Source organism: Pan paniscus, chromosome 3 (assembly GCF_029289425.2).
Source record: "Pan paniscus chromosome 3, NHGRI_mPanPan1-v2.0_pri, whole genome shotgun sequence".
Taxonomy (NCBI): domain Eukaryota; kingdom Metazoa; phylum Chordata; class Mammalia; order Primates; family Hominidae; genus Pan; species Pan paniscus.
This window is the reverse complement of record NC_073252.2, coordinates 159,467,834-159,489,356: the sequence shown is the minus strand read 5'-3', so window position 1 is coordinate 159,489,356 and position 21,523 is coordinate 159,467,834. Positions and strand designations below refer to the sequence as shown.

The 21,523-nt window shown below is 34.3% G+C and overlaps 1 protein-coding gene across 4 annotated transcripts in view; it reads left to right on the top strand.

Annotated features, from left to right (window-relative positions):
- FSTL5 (follistatin like 5) overlaps window positions 1–21,523 on the top strand; it is a 778,780-nt gene that overhangs the window by 490,105 nt on the left and 267,152 nt on the right. For all 4 annotated transcript variants that reach the window (XM_034959355.3, XM_014344780.4, XM_034959354.3 and 1 more), the window contains exon 7: window positions 15,212–15,378. In XM_034959355.3, coding sequence (XP_034815246.2) covers window positions 15,212–15,378 — 167 coding nt within the window. The remainder of the gene's footprint in view (window positions 1–15,211; window positions 15,379–21,523) is intronic.

Here is a 21,523-nt window from a genome sequence, read left to right as displayed (position 1 = left end):
TTTTTTTTTAAGTGGTGGAATAGTTTATGAACTCACTCATATCTAAATGAGAGCAATTTTCATGCACTCTCTAATTATCTTAGGTTTAATGTTCTGAACCAAGAGAATGAGCAGAAATAAACAGATCATATTTTTAAAACTTACAGGTGTCTAAGGAACGTAAAAGCAGCAAAGTAATGTTTCAATGAATAGGCAACTTTTCGTAAAAACTCGGAGAGTAAATATTTTAGGCTTTGCATACCGTAGGTCTTAGCGGCAACTGCTCAGCTCCGCATATATAGAGCTGAACGCAGTCATAGACGGCAACAGAGGCAATAACAGTAAGAAACGGGTATGGCTGTGTTCCAACACAACTTTATTTTCAAAAACAGGTGGCAGAACAGATTTGGTCCAGGGGCATAGTTTGCCAAGCCTAGGTCCATGGGAACATTTGCTGATGTAAAGAAGATTCTAATATACTTAACTCTTCTGCAATCTACCTGAGTTAGTGCTCTAGTTGCACACGTGTGGTGATATGCACAATGTAAAAAAAGGAGCTAAGAATTTGTCAATAAACTTGAAAGTGACAAGAAAAGAAAGGCTCTCTAGACAGAAATGTCTTTAGAGTTGAAAAGGGCAATTCATTAGCTGATTAGAGCTGGACTGCCTTGAGAATAGCCAACTCTCTTTTTTGTAATTTTCTGTTCATCAATGTTGTGAAGCTTTTGACCTGTGCATTAGAAAGAAGATTCCCAGGCTCACAGCTGACATTCCTTACTAAACCTGATGCTTTTCCCATTGTAAATGAATAAATTGATATTCCAGAATAAACAAAGGTATCCTGTGATTTTGATTAGCTGAGTTAATCCCCTGTAGCCTAATTAATTCTGGATGAATTGTTAAATTTGTTTCTAGATTTGCATAGCTAAGGCCCAGTCTTTGGACCCTGTGAAGAATTGCCAAAATGAACAGCCAGTGTTCAATTCCCCGTATTTTACATCTGTTTGCTGCAGACTCCTAAAGGGACACTCACTGTAAAACTTCATAGTGAAGGCAAATTCTCTGGATCCTAGTTTCAGTTTTATCAGTAGTAGCAGTTTGTTATTAGGCAAATAGCAATCTCTTTTAGCTGAATTGTTTTAATTAGGCAAACAATATTAAAGTCTTTTTTAGTCTATAAGGCCCAAATTCTATTACACCACATGGAGGGATTAGTTCATTAATTTAGCTCTGACTGACGGTAATCTAAAACATAGTGAAAAATGTTCAGTTTATTAAAGACAGAGCAAATAATGTGTCATTTGATTGACTCCAACATTAATGTCCTGGGGTTTCCTTGAGGTAAGTTGAAGAAATGCACACAGGTTAATATTCTTCTCTTATATCTGTAATAGCTTTTCAACATGGCACTGAACACATTTGTTAACATATAGCAAATGGGTATTGATTAACTGATTGCTTTATCCTGACTGACAAATGAAAATTCGCTGTGAACTCTTCTGATTAGATACCTTCCTTCATATGTATATGCAATTTCTCTTCCCAATCTACCACACTGAATTTCATTAGTAAGTGAAAATACCAAAACTTTAAAAATATATTAAAGATGGTAAGTTAATTCTGCATTTCATGCATTCAGTATTTCACAAATTTAGAATATAATGTCTTTTTTTCAAATCAAACATAGTATTTACACCAATAAATCATACAGGAAAAAATACCTGACGTTTTTTAACATTCAGTTGATATTTTTGTAAGTAAAAGAGTGCTCATCATTATGTTTGATGTCTTTTTTTCTTGTGTACATATATTTAAATACAACCTTAAGGACACTTAATTTCTATGTAATAATATAACCAAAGTATAAACACCTTATGATCTATCTTACCTAAGGTTTATAAATGGTCTTGGTTTTCCTCTTGTTATTAATTAGCATCTATGAAAAATAAACCAATATTATTTTTTGAATGTAAAATATGGTCATCACCAAACCTGAGGTCATTTAGTTTTCTCCAGTTATCATCTAGGATTTTTATAGTTTTTTGTTTTATATTTAAGTCTGTGATGTACTTTTAGTTAGTTTCTCTGAATGTGTAGGGCTTTTGTCTAGTGTCATTTTTTTTTAAATGTGAATGTCCATTTGTTTCAGAACAATTTGTTTAAAATTTTACTTTTCTACCTTGCATTGTCATTTCTCTTTGTCAGAGATCAGTTCACTATATTTATTTGGTTCTATTTCTGGCCTCTCTATTCTGCCCCATTGATCTATTTGTCTATTATTTCACCAGTGCCACACTGTCTTGATTATTGTAGCTTTGTAGCAACTCTTGATGTCAGGTAGTATCAGTCTTCTAATACTGTTTTTCTCCTTCAACATTGGTTCATCTTGATCTTTTGCCTCTCTAGACACCTCAGGATTCGTTTGTTGATATCCACAAAATGACTTGCTGGAATTTTGACTGGGATTGCATTAAATTTATAGATGAAGTGGAGAAAAACTGATATCTTGATAATACTGAGTTTTTGTTTTCGTGAGCCTGGATTATCTCTTTATTTATTTATTTTTTCTTTTTCTTTTCTTTTCTTTTTTTTTTTTTTTTTTTGAGACAGAGTCTCGCTCTGTCACCCAGGCTGGAGGGCCGTGGCGCAATCTCAGTTCACTGCAACCTCTGCCTCGTGGATTCAAGCAATTCTTCTGCCTCGGCCTCCTGAGCAGGTGGGATTATAGGTACGCACCACCACACTCGGATAATTTTTGTATTTTTAGTAGAGACCGGGTTTCACCATGTTGACCAGGCTGGTCTTGAACTCCTGACCTCAGGTGATCCACCCACCTCAGCCTCCCAAAGTGCTGGGATTACAGGCGTGAGCCACCGCACCCAGCCTCTTTATTTACTTCTTTAATAAATTCATCCAAGTTTTAAAATTTTTATATAAATCTTGCACGTTTTGTTTTCCTCTTATCTTGTTGATGTGATGAGTACATTTAATTGATTTTTAAATGTTGACTCATTCTTGCATACCTGAGACAAACACCAACGTGTCATAGTGTATAATCATTTTCATATGTTGTTGGAGTCTATTAGCTAATATTTTGTTGAGAATTTTTGCATCTATGCCTAGAAGAGATATTTTTATGCAGCTTTCTTTTCTTGTAATGCTATTGTCTGGTTTTGGCATTAGGGTAATAATGGTCTCAGAGAATGAGTTAGAAAGTATTTCTTCTGCTATCTTGTGAAAGAGATTGTAGGGGATTGATACAATTTCTCCCTTAAATGTTTGGTAGAATTCATCAGTGAATCCATCTGGGCCTGATAGTTTCTGTTGGGAAGGTGATTAATAAGTAATGTGATTTCTTTCATAAGTATAAACCTATTCAGATTGCCTGTTTCTACTTAAATAAGTTTTAGCAGATTGTGACTTACAAAGAATTGGTCCATTTAACCTAGGTTATCAAATTTGTGGGCACAGAATTTTTTGTGTAACTTTTATTATCCTTTAAATGTCTATGGGATCTGTAATAATACTGTATTTTATTTCTGATATTGGTAATTTTGCCTAGTGTCTTTCTTCTGAGTTACTCTGGTTTGAGGCTTATTGGTTTTATCTTTCAGATAACCAACTTTTGTTTTCATTGATTTTCTGTATTGATTTTTTGTTTTCAATTTTATTTTTTTCATGTTCTAATTTTCATTCTTTCTTTTACCCTGCATACTTTGGATTTAATTTGCTCTTTTTATTTAATTTCCTAAAGTGAAAGCTTAGATGATTGATTTCCAATCTTTCATCTTTGTTAATATATGTATTCAATGCCTGAATCTTTTTAAAATGATTGTTTTCTCCCTTCTCACCTATTAAATGAAGGACTTGAAGTCCTTCCATCTTTGCATTTTTCATCTCTAATGTGTTGAGAATGTTCCCATTCATGATCACAAGATGGCTAATAAAGCTTTAATTATCTCTTCCTCACATGAGATAAATAAACAGGTAGAAAAATAAAAATAAAAATCAGAATCAGTATGTACTTCACAGGGCAGTTGGGAAAGTTAAATGAATCAAATACTTTGAAAAATGCTTAGCAAATGATATGTATTCAGTTAATACTCACAATTATTTTCTTTTACCTATGTCCTACAAGGAGTAACTCACTTGTAATGAGATTTTAAACTTAATATAACAAATCTTGCAATGTCAATACCTTACTATTCCAACATTATAATGTTACCTACAATGTACTTAGAATGTACTTAGAATGTTAAAGTCATTCTGTTATCTGCATCCTTGAATTTTTCAAAGTCATAAAGTTAATATTAACTTGACTACTTTGAGTGGCCACCCAATTCTTTCTGTTAGTACAGTTTTTGTTAGGTCAGGCTTCACATGGAAACTATTCTGCATAAAAAAGAATTGTTTTCCAAGTTGTGTGTGTCACACATATCACTGAATAAATAGACTCAACCTTTATTATTTTAGTTTAAAATTTAACTTTATATAATTCATTTGAAAGATAGAAATTAAATGAAAGTTAACAGAACCCTTGAAAGATAATTGTACATTTATAAGACCACTAAAAGAATGTCAAAGTCATGAATTAAAAAATAAAATGAGATTCACTATTGTTAATATGTAAAACTGCTTGAATTAATATAAAAATATAGTTTTGTCTGTAGTATTGTACTGTCTTTAGTACAGAAAAAGAATATAATGAGAATAAAAAACAAAACTTCAATTCTGCACAAGAATTTTTTCTGCGTTGTTTTACAGAAAGACTTTCATTGAAAAGTCTTTTACTCATATATTTCTATAACTTCTCAATCTCACTAACAGCATAGGAAGAAACTACCGTTTTGCCCTAGTAGCTAAATGCTTTTATTTGTATTTGTGATTATAAGTTCTCCTAATTACTTTCAGAACTTTTGGCAGAAATAATTATATTCTCAATTTTATATTCAGAACTTTTCTTTCTACTGGCCCCTTTTCCTCAGAATAAACTCCAGATTATTTTATCCTATTTGTTATCATACTGTTCTCTCCCCATATAGGGGTCTTCTCTTTTCTTCTCTGTCCTGTATATTAAAGGTGTCTTAAAAAATTATGTGTTCTTACTTCTGTTATCGCTTTATAACAGCTAAACTCTCCGCCTTTTCTATGTCATAACTCTAAGCTTCTACAAGGGATATGGCTAACTTGGTCCTTGGAAATGGGTTGACCAGAAAAGTTTGCTAGATGAGGCTTCCTTTACTAATGGAGCAAGTTTATGTATACATTTACACTCTTGTTCATGTTATATAAGAATTTATGTTGCTTTGTATTTTTCTCAACAGTTATTCTCATTAGACTTTTAAATTCAAGCCAATCTGAAGGGTTTTGGCTTAAATTTTCATTTTCCTAATTGCATAGATAGTTCAGCAATTTTCAGATTTTTCTTAGCCATATAGACTAATTCATAAAGCACTTTTTCACGTCTTTTATTGATTTCTTGATTGTTTTGTTAATGAGTTGTTTAAATTTTTCTTAGTGATGTGTAGAATAATTTATTTGAAATATAAGATTTTTGTCAGTTTTGTGGGTGGCAATTATCTGCCGCTTGGTGACTTGTGTTTTTGGTCTTTTAACAATATCTTTTCAGGAATAGATATTTAAAATTTTAATGTTGTCAAAGTTATAAGTCACTTTCTTTATGGAGAATTCATTTGTGTCTTGTTAACAACATCTTTCTCTACCCAATGTTATGGAAATATTATTTTATATTATCTGGCTTTCTTGAACTATCAAAGTTTACTGTTAAACTTTAACATTCATATTTAAATGCTTTTTCTTCTTCTTCTTCCTCATCTTCTTTTTTATTTTTTTGCTGTCCACTCCTTGCATCTGTGAGTGTTCATCTAGAATCATTTTTCTTCTGTCTGAAGAACATTTTTAGAATTTACTTCAAGGCAAGTTTCCTAGGCATGCATGTTCATTCTTCTGTTTTTTGTAAATATGTTAATTTTATTATAATATTTGTGTATTTCTATAAAATTCTAAGATCAGTTTTTATTTTGTTGCATAATTTCCAATATATCATCTTACTGCTTTCTTGTTTCTACTTTTGCTGATGAAATCAGTTATGTGTCTAACTCTCCTTACCATATAGGCAGGCTGTATCTTTTAATTTGCAAAATTTTAAGATTTCTCTCTGGGCCGGGCGCGGTGGCTCACGCCTGTAATCCCAGCACTTTGGGAGGCCGAGGCGGGGAGATCACGAGGTCAGGAGATCGAGACCATCCTGGCTAACACGGTGAAACCCCATCTCTACTAAAAATACAAAAAATTAGCCAGGCGAGGTAGCGGGCGCCTGTAGTCTGGGGAGGCTGAGGGAGGAGAATGGCGTGAACCTGGGAGGCGGAGCTTGCAGTGAGCTGAGATCGTGCCACTGTACTCCAGCCTGGGTGAAGGAGTGAGACTCTGTCTCAAAATAAAACAACAAAAAAAAGATTTCTCTCTGTCTTTGATATTCTTTTTTAAAACAAACAAACAAAAAAACTTTTACTTTAGGTTCAGGGGTATATGTGCAGGTTTGTTACATTGGTAAATTGAGTGTTCCTAATTTTCTTTAATTTCATTGTTAAGTGACTGACATGGTTTAGCTGTGTCTGCACCCAAATCTCAACTTTAATTGCATCTCCCAGAATTCCCTTGTGTTGTGGGAGGGACCCAGGGGGAGGTAATTGAATCATGGGGGCCGGTCTTTCCCGTGTTATTCTCGTGATAGTGAATAAGTCTCATGAGATCTGATGGGTTTGTCTGGGGTTTCCGCTTTTGCTTCTTCCTCATTTTCTCTTGCGCTGCCATGTAAGAACTGCCTTTCACCTCCCACAATGATTCTGAGGCCTCCCCAGACATGTGGAATTGTAAGTCCAGTTAAATTTCTTTTTATTCCCAGTCTCAGTTACATCTTTATCAGCAGCATGAAAACTAACTAATACAGTAAATTGGTACCAGTAGAATGGGGCATTGCTGAAAAGATACCTGAAAATGTGGAAGTGACTGGCACTGGGTATCAGGCAGAGTTTAGAACAGTTTGGAGGGCTCAGACAAAGACAGAAAAATGTGAGAAAGTTTGGAACCTCCTAGAGACTTATTGAATGGCTTTGACAAAAATGCTGATGGTGATATGAACAATAACGTCCAGGCTGAGGTGGTCTCAGATGGAGATGAGGAACTTGTTGGGAACTGGAAAAAAGGTGACCCTTGTTATGTTTTAGCAAAGAGACTGGCAGCATTTTGACCCTGCCCTAGAGATTTGTGAAACTTTGAACTTGGGAGAGATGATTTAGAAAATCTGGCAGAAGAAATTTCTAAGCAGCAAAACATTCAAAAGGTGATTTGGGTGCTATTAAAATATTCCATTTTAAAAGGGAAACAGAGCATACAATTTGGAAAATTTGCAGCCTGACTATGTGATAGAGAAGAAAAATCCATTTTCTGGGGAGAAATTCAAGCCAGCTGCAGAAATTTGCATAAGTAGCAGGGAGCATAATGTTTTTCCCGAAGACAATTGGGAAAATGTCTTCAGGCCATGTCAGAGACCTTCACCTCAGCCCCTCCCATCACAGGGCCAGGGGCCCAGGAGGAACAAGTGGTTTCCTGCGCCAGGCCTTGGGACTCTGTGCTTTGAGCAGCCTAGGGACTTGATGCCCTGTGTCTCACCGGCTCCAGCTGTGGCTGAAAGGGGCCAATGTACAGCTTGGGCTGTGGATTCAGGGAGAGGAAGCCACAAGCCTTGGCAGTTTCCACGTGGTATTGAGCCCATGGGTGCACAGAAGTCAGGAACTGGGATTGGGGAAACTCTGCCTAGATTTTAAAGGCTGTGTGGAAATGCCTGGATGCCCAGGCATAAGTTTGCTGCAGGGGCAGGGCCCTCATGGAGAACTTCTGCTAGGGCACTGTGGAAGGGAAATGTGGGGTTGGAGCCCCCACACAGAGTCCCTACTGGGCCGCTGCCTAGTGGAGCTGTAGGAAGAGGGTCACTGTTCTCCAGACCTCAGAGTGGTAGCTCCACTGACAGCTTGCAACATGCACCTAGAAAAGCCACAGACATTCAATACCAGCCTGTGAAAGCAGCTGGGAGGGAGGCTGTACCCTGCAATGCCACAGGGGCTGAGCTGACCAAGACCATGGGAACCCACTTCTTGCATCAGATAACCTGGAAGTGAGACCTGGAGTCAAAGGAGATCATTTTGGAGCTTTAAAATGTGACTGCCCCCCTGGATTTTGGACTTGTATGGGCCATGTAACCCCTTTGTTTTGGCCAATATCTCCCTTTTGGAATGGCTCCATTTACCCAATGCCTGCATCCACATTGTTTCTAGAAAGTAACTAGCTTGTTTTGATTTTAAAGGCTCATAGGAGAAAGGGACTTGCCTTGTCTCAGATGAGACTTTGGACTGTGGACTTTTGGGTTAATACTGAAATAAGACTTTGGGGGACTGTTGGGAAGGCATGATTGGTTTTGAAATGCGAGGACATGAGATTTGGAGAGTCCAGAGGAGGAATGATATGATTTGGCTGTGTCCCTACCCAAATCTCATCTTGAATTCTATCTCCCAGAATTCTCATGTGTTGTAGGAGGGACCCAGGGGAAGGTAACTGAGTCATGGGGGCCGGTCTTTCCTGTGTTATTCTCTTGATAGTGAGTAAGTCTCATGAGATCTGATGGGTTTATCAGGGGTGTCCCTTTGCTTCTTCCTTATTTTTCTCCTTCCGCTGCCATGTAAGAAGTGCCTTTCACCTCCTGCCGTGATTCTGCTGAGGTCTCCCCAGCCTCAGAATCTGTGGAACTGTAAGTCCAATTAAGCCTCTTTTTCTTTCCAGTCTCGGGTATGTCTTTATCATCAGCGTGAAAATGGACTAATACAGTGACTCAGTGTGAATTAGCCTAGTTTTATGTTCGCTTTGCTTGAAATTTGATGTGCTTCTTCAATCTATTGATTGGTGTCTTTTACATTTATGGAAACCTGTCAGCTGCTATTTGTTCAAATATTACTTCTCCTCCATTTTTTTCTGTTTTCTCATTCTGGGATTCAAAAGAACCCTGGTTTCATTAACCTTATCTGGTTTTGCTTTTTATTCAGTAAAGTTTCATTTAATCTCTTTTCTAGCTTACTATTTCCCTTTTTTGCTATGTCTAATCTGACCTTAAGTACATACATTTAATTATTAATTTCAGTTAGTATAGCTTTTACTTTTATAATTTCTACTTGATTTTTCACAAACTTGTAATGTTTATAGTTCTATTTTTTATGGTAAAAATTTCTAACCTGGAATTTTATTTTCATAAACATAATACATCTTACAATCTTATTGGATTATTTTTAGTGTTATGTGTTATTTCTGCTCTTTCTCATCATGCTGTCTTCTCTTTTGGTGGGCCATATCATAGTTATGGTTTTCTGGGTATTGTAAATACAAAATTGTTTATAACAAGGATTGGATGAATATAATGATATTAACTTACTCCAGAGAGATTTTGTTCAAGACATCTAGGTAACAGCGTGCTGCAGTCCATATATTCAGTTTCAGACTGTGGCACCTTAAAGTCTTAGCACAGAGATGGACACACTCCATTATTTTCCCTATCCCTTATGCCTGGAAAACAATAAGCCACATAAGAACATCTAAGTATTGCTGTTATTGCTGTTATCGCTTCAAAATGAAAAAAATCCTCAACAGAATGTGCAATTCCAGGTGTAATCTCATCTCTGAGTTACAGTTCTCTTCAGAATATAGACTGGGCAGTTCCTCACTATTCTGATATTTCTGTAATGCTTTTAAGAATAAATGATTTGTATTTAGTTCATGCTGTTTATGTGTTTGTTTTCTGTGGTGTCACTTCTGTGAATGTATTAGTCCAATTTATCCAGTCCATTGTTACCAAAACAAAGTTTCTAGATCTTTTAAATTTTGTTTTAATTTTATAAGACCAATTATAATAAAAGCATATAATATTTAACAGGTAGACATTTAGTCTCGAAGATTCTAAGCATTTCATCATAATAAATTTACGAATATCTTGGCATGTCTAAATTATGTAAGCATTACCATTTATTTTGAAATCACCTATTTCCTGACAAAATATGCCATCAGAATTTCCTTGTTAGTTAAAAACCTTGTTATTAAGTAATTGTGGTTATCTTATATGAGAACAACTAATTTATTCCATTTACAGTTTCTAAGTGATTTTCTTTTTTTGATCTATTTCTGGCTTAATACTGTATTACTATCTGCATTTAGTTAGCAATTTCTTTACTGAAGTAGAGAGAGGTAAAATACTCATTATTAGGAAACATTACTGACAAAATTTATTCTAGGCTTCATTCCTATAATAGAAATTATAGGCATGATGAGGATAATAAGATTATGAGTCTAGTGTTTAAACAGATTTAATGAAATATTTAACATAAGTCTATAGTTAGAAACATCAAAGATGTCGATATTTAGAAAAGCAGAATCTTGGTTATGAAAAGCTTGCTCTTCTTATGATTTTAAAAGATATCTTTAGTCAAAGTTCCTAAAATCATCCTTTTTAAACTAATGTTTCACAAATATTCATAATATTTCTTTTTTTCTATATGTGTTAAAATCACATAATATGAGGTCATTGAGGAATTGCCATACTGTCTTCCACGATGGTTCAACTAATTTACACTCCCATTGACCCAGCAATCCCATTACAATATTAATTATCCTATTACAATACAATATTAATTATCCTATTACAAAGACACATGCACACGAATTAAAGTTCATTGCAGCACTATTCATAATAGCAAAGACATGGAATCAGCCTAAATCCCCATTAATGATACACTGGATAAACAAAATGTGGTACATATACACTATGGAATACTATGAAGCCATAAAAAAGAACAAGATCATGTTCTTTGCCAGGACATGGATGGAGCTGGAGACCATAATCCTTAACGAATTAATGCAGGAACAGAAGACCAAATACCACATATTCTCACTTCTAAGTGGGAGCTAAATGATGAGAACACATGGACACATAGATGGGAACAACACACACTGGAGCCTATTAGAGCATGGAGGGTGGGAGGAAGGAGAGGATCAGGAAAAATAACTAATGGGTACCAGGCTTAATACCTGGGTAATGAAATAATCTGTACAACAAATCCCCATGACACACACTGACCTATGTAACAAACCCATACATGTATCCCTGAACTTAAAATAAAACTTTAAAAATGTGACATATTTTTACCCAAATTTATATTATTACTGGTAGGACCTAGTTGCTATTGAAATCAATGCCTCATAAATACCCACTAATCACGCTGCAAGTTGTACTAAACTATACTTGTGTCTTTGGCTTCAGATTCTTCTAGCAGACACTTCAAACATTTCATTCCTTTAAAGCAAGCTCTTAGTTTTTCTCTAAGCCAAGTTGTAAAAATGAGAAAGCATAGAGAAGGATTCACAGTGTGAAAGTATTTTACTTGCCTCTTGACTTCCCTAAGTAATCAAAAACAAAAGCTGAATTAAAAAGGTAGTAATAGTCCTCATAATGTGAGATCAGAAAAAAATCATTAAAATTTTGCCTTAAATACTTGAGAGGGCTTCTAAGAGGAGGCAAAGTTTACAGATGAAAGAATTGCTGAAGTGTGTCAAAACACTCGGTACCATATGTTACACTTAGCCTATATGTTTTTACCTTTTGCTAGGGCACCAGGTGACTCTGGACACATGATACATGTTGAGGTCATTAGAGCAGAAAGGATGCAGAGGGGTATAAAATGATTGGTGCTATTTGTTGCAAAGATAGTTTCTGTACATAACTAGCATAAGCTGTTTGCATATAGAATGCTATAAAATGAAACAAGTCATTATTAATGTATATCCAAGAAAACATGGATTAACCATAGTTAATAAAAGATTGTTTTCAATATTTTGTTTCAAAATTCTTGTTTTTAAAGTAGCAACTGTAGTCACTAAAATGTACACACACACTCAGAGGCAATTTACAGTAATAGATATAAAAATCGTTTTTAAATTGGATTACAGCTTGATTCATAGCTGTTGTTTTACATAGTAATGCATTTCTAGAAATAATGATCATGTATCTATAAAACTTATAATTTTGGCATTTTATAAGCATTTCACTCAACATTGAAACATTCTTGATATAATTTAAGAATAAATGTTTAACATTTTTAACTTGCAATATTAAATCTGTGCTAATCTGTGCTTCTTAATAACTATCACAAGACAAATAAAGATGGGCATGGCAATTCTGTAGCTAAAATAAATTGTGCTGCTAAATTTATTTCAGGAAAAGCCCATTTGATTTTGAGATGTAACCAGTGAACATAATTGGCTTGGTGTATTTTTTCTATACAACATAGTAGGGAAGAGGTGAAACATACAGCATGAAATATGCAGAAAACAAATCTAAGAAATTATCAAATATATAGTTACTTAATAATAAGTATTACCACGAAATATATTTGAAGTCATTTTAAAATGTAGCCATAACATGAAAAAGTAAGTTTTTCTGTGCATGTTAATATTCCTAGTGAATAGTAATTCTTTATTCTAATTACACATCTTCTAAAAAAATACATTTTAGAAAGATTGCCCACATAATGTTATGCCAAATCTCAGCATTTATTCTAAGATGATTATATTATCTAATTACCATTGTAATATATAACTATAAAAAGCGCAACTAATTCAAATGGCCTGGGACCTAATAACAGATGCGGAAGGGTTAGTGAAGAGATTCCAGGGTAACTTAGTAGCAATTGTATTTCTAAATGGCAGAATAGCCAATGTTTACATGCTGTTTTTAGAACCAGATGTCCCATTATCTCCTCTGTAATTTAATGAGGAACCAGAAGCTGAAATTCAGGAATGTAAATGGGAAATTATTAATAATTCTTACATGATACTGTACATGATGCCATTACTTTTATAATGTTCTCACTTTCTGTAAGTTTGTAACATCAAAAAAGACATGAACACTGTGTATGCAGTTTTCAACTTTTAGTGTTTCGAATTAATTGAATAATTTTTAACTTATTTATGTATATACATGTCTCTGTATGAGTGTATATGTGTGTTTATATTTCTGTGTGTGTATGTGTGGTTTTATATGTGTACACATATGTGATATATAACAGAGACATGTCATATGTATATGACAGAATATATATTAATCTAAAACAGACTGAAAATATTCCCTATTTTTTTTTTTTTTGAGACGGATTCTCACTGCGACACACAGGCTGGAGTGCAGTCGCATGATCTTGGCTCACTGCAACCTCTGCCTCCCGAGTTCAAGAGATTCTCCTGCCTCAGCCTCCTGAGTAGCAGGGACTACAGGCGTGAGCCACAATGCCTGGCTTTTTTTTCTGTTTTTAGTAGAGATGGGGTTTCACCATGTTGGCCAGGCTCGAACTCCTCACTTCAAGTGATCCTCCTGCCTCTGCCTCCCGATGCTGAAATTACAGGCGTGAGCCACCGTGCCTGGCCTTCCCTATGTTCTTATTACTCAGGAAGCATTGAAATAAATGGGAATATGGATAAATCTGATTCAAGGTTAGACTCTTCACACAAAGAAATGGACAAGATGTTTGTTATCCATTTCTAACTGGTTACAGTCTCTGTTTTGGGTGATGTAACAAACCAAACAATGAGTTTGGGCTGAGCCTTTCTCTACTAGGATTTTCCAATTTCAAGAGCATTCCTGTTCACTTTGGACAACACAAAACAATGATAACTTAAATAAGCGTGACTTTAGGTTTAGAGATTAGATGCTACATAACAGAATAGGAGTGTGAGTATATTTCTGTTTCATTTTATCAGATAATGAGGTGTCAGCCAGTGGTGAAAACACCACAGATCACTCAACATTTAACGTGTGTGTGTGTTGAGGTGGTGGTGGATTATATGTTTAATCCAGGCCTTAATCCAAACACATACGCCATGTTTGGCATTGCAATTTGTGATGATGCCAAAAACCAAATAACTCTTTATTGGGTATTTGCATTCTATAAAACTCACTTGTTTAGCATCTCAAGGGGAAGACAGGATTAAGAAATAGAGACAAAGTGGTAGAATGCTGAGAGGGAGGGAGGGGGCTTTCTCAAGAAGAATGCAGCCATTGCACATGATCATATTTATTACAAGTTAGGACACCACTTTCCTCACTCAACCCCAGTGACAAATATCACAACCTTAACAAGGAGACAGAGGACAATTATTTCACTCCTCTACATCGACATTTAAGTTAGAATTTGTGGTGTTTCGTTTGTGGTATTTCTAACGTGGTCAAGACTGTGAGCAAAGTCAAAATACAAGACTCAAATCATAATGTAGAAAATTTCATGTCTGTGAATGTCAGCAGGAAACAAAAGGTCAGTTTTTACATGGATGCAGAATTGGCAGACATTATCCTAGTCATCTCTCATGAAAATTGACAATGATACAGTTGATAATTCTCCTAATTGGTAAGGATTATCTGAAAACCAAAAAGGAAAGCCGGATGCAGATTTCAAATAATGTTGTCCAGCAATAGACAGAAATGTGTACTTTGGCAGATTATCAGCAGAAATATGCACACTGGTTAGTTAAAATATGATATGTATCTTTAAGAATCATGAAATAACTATTCAATACCAGTGCGATCTGGTAAAGACAGCTGATGGAATTTTACTTAATTGCTGTTTGGTCAGTGAACTTCAGATTTTTACTTCTTCAACTTCCCAAACAAATCTTATGCATTCAGAGTCAATAGGTTTCCCAGCAAAAAGATGCATTTTACCGTCTACTGCAGCCAGCAGTGATCTCACCTAACCTACAGTATAAATCTATCAGTGAATAAACAGCATCATTTTTATTTCAATGCTGATGACACACTACATGTCGATTTGGCAGTTAAGTAATTTATCTCTCTTTTGGGTGCAATCTGCCAGGCTTATTATAACTCTACTTCTGATATTCATTTCATGCCTAATAGTTCTGTGCCTCATGAGGATGCTTGTCAATCAATTAAATTGAAATGTCATTCTGACCTTTTATTGGAAACAATTTTCTCTTTTTTCATTTCATCACAAGCTTTTTTCCCTTTTATTCAAATTAAAAGCCTTAATTACTAGTATTCAGAAATTTTATACTATTAACCTTACAAAACTACATGCTCATCAACATTACTGACACTTCATCTTTACAGAAGTGATCCAGTTGAGTCTGCCAGAAGATCAGAAACTAAGCATCACTGCAGCAACTGTGGGACAAAGTGCTGTTCTGAGCTGTGCCATTCAAGGAACCCTGAGACCTCCCATTATCTGGAAAAGGAACAATATTATTCTAAATAATTTAGATTTGGAAGACATCAATGTGAGTACATAAATATAGTTGCTTTATAATATATATATTTCATGTGATATACTCCAGACTTTGTGATGTCAGGGGAGCTTAATGAATATTGGATGCAGAGTAAAAGAGAATTATTGGGACATTGCTATATCTAATCTACGGAATGAGAGGTGCATTATAGGTCCTTTGGAATTATCCAAATCATTTGTATTGGTATAGCAAAATGGTTGTGTGGCAATGTATTGGTGAGAAAATAAATTGGTTCAAAATCTTTACAGGGAATATCTATTAAGTTTTAATATGTAAATATTCTTATTCTATAAATCCACATGTAGGATTTATTCCTATTAATATGCCTATATGCATGTTCAAGTACATATGTATGAAATTGTTCACCTTCACAATTTTGTAAAAGGAAAAATTAAAATGCCATCAATAGGAAATGTGATGGTATGGATGAGTGTATGTTTGCATGTAATAGAAATCTATAGCCATTAGAAATCAGTGAGGGGGATTTATATGTGCTAACATGAAAATATAATATTTATATATGTTTATATGAAAATATCCTATTATCTTACAGAACACTTCTGTGCATCTAAAAATATATGTTGTTAATTTATAGAACATTTCTAAAACTATTTATATGAAATAATTCACAGTGTTGGTTCTAAGGATAAGGATAGGATCAGGATAGAAATAGACTTACTTCTAATAGATATTCTTTTTTACTTTTTGCATTTCTAACATGTGCATATATTAATTTTCAATAAGAAAGGATTTTAAAAACTAATACTTCACATGGTTACTTACCAATAATGTTCTAATACTTATGAAACACATTCTAGAAAGATCACAGATTTGTATGACTGGCATCATGTGGCTTTCGCTGAAATAATTACAGTAAGTACAAGAATGTAATACTCTGATTGGCCAATCTGGGGTCATGTGTTCACTGGACCAATAGGGACTATACCAACTCCCATGAAGTCATCTATGCTATTACTGAGTAAGAGCTGGATAGTTTCTCAATAAATGAGTAGGTCAAGAAAAAAAAAAGCTCTCAGAAGCCTTTGTACTCTACTACTCTTGGTTAATCATCTCTGAAAATAATGTTTGCATGTCAAAGATCTGACTGTCAGAATATCTATAATTATCAATAATATCTATTTAATGCTCTTATGGTTGAGAAACAGCCTATAGCTTGTGAAAAATCAAAAGACAATAAAGACACTTTTTGCTTTCAACATGTCATAATGTATTCGAAATAAGAAATATTAATCAAAGCAAAAAAATATTTTCCTAGCATGAAAGAACATGTTTTTCTACTCAGGTTCATTTTTAGAAATTTGGAATTTAAATTCAGTTCAATAAAGTACAGCTTCAAAAGTGCAACCAAAACAGAAACAAACTCAAGGGCAATCACCTGTTCCTTCCATGCTATCTGTTTAGAGTGAGCATCAAAAAGTGAACATTATCCTACAAGATGAAAAGTAAAAATTGTGTGCTTATGGGGTATCTGTGGAAATGAGGTGGGACAATCCCTTGCTTTAGTGATTTTGAAGTTTTATGTTCTCTTTCATATTTTTTATCCTCATTCAAGAAAGCCATCACCTTTCCTCTTATTCTTGGCTGCTTCATACAGAACCCCTAAAACACAGGCCTGAGATGCAAGCCCAAACTCCTATTGGTTACATTTTCCTAATGTTTTTGTTTAATGTCCTAGAATATATCAAAACACAGAGCTTCTTCAATTTTTATCATTTTTTTATTTTGATGGAGCTTTTCTAAGTTTGCATATATGTGGAAACTTTTCTTAAAGATATCTGGAGAATAATGCTTAATTCTCTAAGATGCCAAGAACATTGAGCACATATCTCAGGTGCATTGAAGATACTTTGAGAGACAAAGCCCTTGACAGCATCATTGTGGATTTGCATTATGGGTTGTCATTTCTATACTTTATCTTTTTTTTTTTTTTACTGCCATCCATACTCTTAAGCTTTCCACTACTGTTTTTAATAGGCCCAGTGTATTTGAGGGTGCTGTGGTCTGAAAACCATCATTGTAAACTCATTTAAATTATTTCAAGAATAATTTGAAAGTATATGCTATGATTGATACTCTCTGGACAACTTGCAAAAGTGGACACATTCTTGTACATGGATCTGAGAAATTCTTTTGTTTCCATCCTAATACTTCACTCTGTTTCAGAAATTCAAAATTTTTCGAAAAATGATCACTGGATATGTCAGGTCTCTAAAATATACATAAATATCAGATAAGTTCTTGCACGAATACATTTTATTGGATAAAATTATTTTGTATAAACTTTATAGAACAGATACATTTTGAGAATTTTAAAAATGTTTTCAATATTTATAAAGTTTCAGTTTCATTTCATATTTAGTTAAGCTGAACAAACATTCCTAATCTATAGTGTACATAGAACTATCAGCTTCTCAAAATTAAAATAGCAGAGTGCAAAGATATCTTTCAAAGAGGAATATTTATTCAAATTTCCAATATATTCCTGGTGTTTTTGTTTAAGTACTATAGTTTCAACAGTCAAATTATGAAAATACATTTTGATGCATTTATCGATATAACTATGTAATGTGACAAATGTAAAATATCAATTAAACTCTTTTATTTGATACTTATTTATGCTTAAAATTTGCTAATAAGGACTTTACTGTGTAAATAAACAACATATATATATTTATGTATTCATTTTTCAGCACTGTCTAATGGATATCTGATGTGTTTTCTGGTTACCCAACACCTTTTGAACAGCCTGTCAATGTTATGGCAATTCTTACCCCATTATTTTTGCTGGCTAAGTTGGAAATCAAAAATCTTACTTGTTTAGCCCTCCTTGTAGTTAGGGAGCAGATATGTAAATAAGGCTGTAACACAGAAACCAATGAACAAGATTCCATTTCATGAATAAGAACAGGAAAATGCAGGTGTTCTACAAAATTTATTCTCTCCACCATTCTTCCTGTGACAGAGGACACTATTTTCAAAGACAACGGTGACAAAAGCTCTGGAGTTTTTCAGTGTTTAGCTGCAATGGGGTCTCCAATAGGCCAATTTCAGTATGTGCCTTGGGCATCTTTGCTGGCATTTTAGACCCCAGGCGTAACACTCTGCTCTCTTGAATGTTCTACAAGCTTCGTAATAGTCTTTATTAAATTTCTTGCCTGCTTAAAACTACCTGGAATGGGTTCTGTTGTTTGCCACTAAGAATGTTGTCTAATTAATTTGGGGGTTTAATTACATTAAGAAATGTCTGTAATTCCATTTGCATAAGATGAGCTTTTCATTGTTAGATATGGATTTCTGATGTGTTGAAAGACTTTCAAAAGGGTCATATGTGAGTCGGTGTATATACCCTAGAAGTACATTATCTATTTTTACAAAAGTGAATTTAATTCCCATTAAATTATATAAAATTAAATTAATAAGTGCCTTTCATGTCAAAGGAAAGCAATGACAATTTGCAATATCCTTTCTGACTTTTGAATATGTATATTAGGTAGGATTAAATGTATAGTCACCTAGATAACACATAAATACATTTTAATTGCAAACAATTAAAATAATATAGATGTATTTTAAAAACATAACTGCCCTTCATTTTTATATCCCCTCATTTTTATATTTGCTATATTTAATTAAAAAATATTTTTATTTAATTCTTGCGTGCAGAAGAAATCCCGTCTGGATAAATGTACTCTTTTCATGCATTGCATATATAATTTTATTTCTTTAATAGGATGGGTTAATATTACCTCATGATCACATTACCTCATTATCTCACTGGCCCTAAGAACAACTCTATGAAGCAGGGAATCTTATGCCCATTTACATGGGTGAATTTTTGTTTGCTTGTTTGTTTGTCCTATAGATGGTCTGGTTTGTTGTACAGGCTGGTGTGTAGTGGTAGAATCACAGCTCACTGTAGCCTTGAACTCCTGGGCTCAAGCGATCCTACCACCTCAACCTCCCAAGTAGCTAGGACTGCAGATGTGAGCCACTGCACCTAATTATTTTTTAAATTTTTTGTAGAGATGGGGTTTCTGGGCTGGCCAGGCTGGTCTCAAAATCCTAGCCTCAAGTGATCCTCCTGCTTTGGCCTCTCAAAGCTCTGGGTTTACAGGCATGATCCACCATGCCCAGCCTGAAAATTGATGATAAAAGAGATACTTAACTGTTTACCCAAGGTCACTGAACTAAGTGGTATCAAGCGCTGGGATTTTTACGTAGCCCGATTGCCTCAAGAGCAGGAATTTAACCACTGTGTGCAAGTGAGGTAATCCAGTTTTCTGGTGCTCTTTGGAAAATACATCCCAAATAATTCTAACCCTTATATGTTACAGCTAGATTTGCTTTACTGTGCTATTATGTGTGGGACTAATTGATATTCAATTGATGTTTGAAGATTTTCATTTTGTCTGTTTTATATTTTGCACCAAATGAATAAAAGCATACCACCAAACTGCAGGAGCCATTATGACATTGGTTTGCAACATGGGCTATGGATTCAAACCATCTGGATTCCAATTAATCTTCAGTCACATAGGAATGATGTGATCTCAAGAAAATTATTTAAACCCTCTGTGTCTCAGCACCCTTATCTGTAAAATGAAGATAACAGTAACATTAACTCATATTTTTTGATGAGAATTAATGAGAAAAAACACTTTAAATCTGTTAACACCGTATCAGGCACATTGTAAGTTTTCTATGAAACGACATCTGCATTTTCTCTTCTCTTTCTTTCCCTTTCTTCCCCTCCCTTCCCCTTTCTTCTCTTCCTTCTTATATTTGTTTCAAAGAGTACATATACCCTGAACCTACCTAAAAAAAATAGTAATTTACTATTAGGTTACATATAGTACCAAGAAAGATTGGGAATTCACAGGAAATGCTGGAACCAAATTTTATCTAGTTATAATAACCACTGTAAATGGAGAAATGGAAGAATTTCTTTTTTTTTTCAATTCAAGGAAGGTTTAGGAATCATGCTATCTTTTCTCTTGATTAGCAATCTTTTACTAATCCCTGTTCTAAAAAATCTGCCATTATATTCACTCAGCTGGATGAATCTGCCTGTATCTGTGTCCTGGATCCTCTGTATGCCCACATTTCTGAAAAAGCTAAATGCCTTATTTTGATTTGGTTCCTGGTTTGTGAGTTCCTTTGGTAAAGGAAACTGAATTAAGCAAGCTGAGGCGAGCATAAAGACAAATATAGAGTATTGAGAGAAACCTGGAGAGGAAATAGAATTGGTTGTCAGGATTGGCAGTCAGGGGTGAAAGAAAAAGAGAAGTTGAAATGCGGAACTGTTTTGGATGTGTTAACGTGACCGAGAAAGTTGTCAGGAAGGAGTTGCATAGCAGAATTTGTTTTGCTTTGTTTGTTTTTACTTGAGAGAAAGTAGGTCTAAACATTTTAGACATTATTGTCTACATTATATTTGTAGTATCTAGAGTTGCTCACCATTCAGTAACTTATATATAGTCCAGTCTAAATTCAACACATAAGTCAAATTATGTCATATTAAACTAGATTTCAGTTTTAGTTTTGCCACTTCTTAGCTACATGCCTACAATGGATTTATAAAATAAATTTAAACTTTAGTTTCTTCATTTGTAATAAGGAGGTTGTCATAAAATTCAGTGGTATACCATGTTTTCAATGAAATGTATGTCATTTATTCTATTCAATATGGCATTGTTGATCATGTTCGACACCAAATGTAAAGCTCCCAAAAATATTATTTCTTTGAAGAAAGCATTATGTAATTTATATTATTATAACTCAACCACTCTACAGGTGGGGTTGCTAGACAAAACACAGAACTCCCAGGTAAATTTGAATTTCAGATATACTATAAATATTTTATTGTATTATACACTTTTACAAAATCACTTTGTTGATCTGAAATTCAACATTAATTGAATTTTTCTAATGCTATATTTGGTAAATTTGACACTTTATTTACATGAAACTCAATAGTTTGATTACTGTGTATTTTAAGTGACTTTCCTACGAATGATAATGTGGCTTATACCACTGGGATCAAATGTTTGAACTGTGAAGATATCATGTGAATTTTATCTATTATGTTTGTACATTTCTATTGTTTTCTAATTGT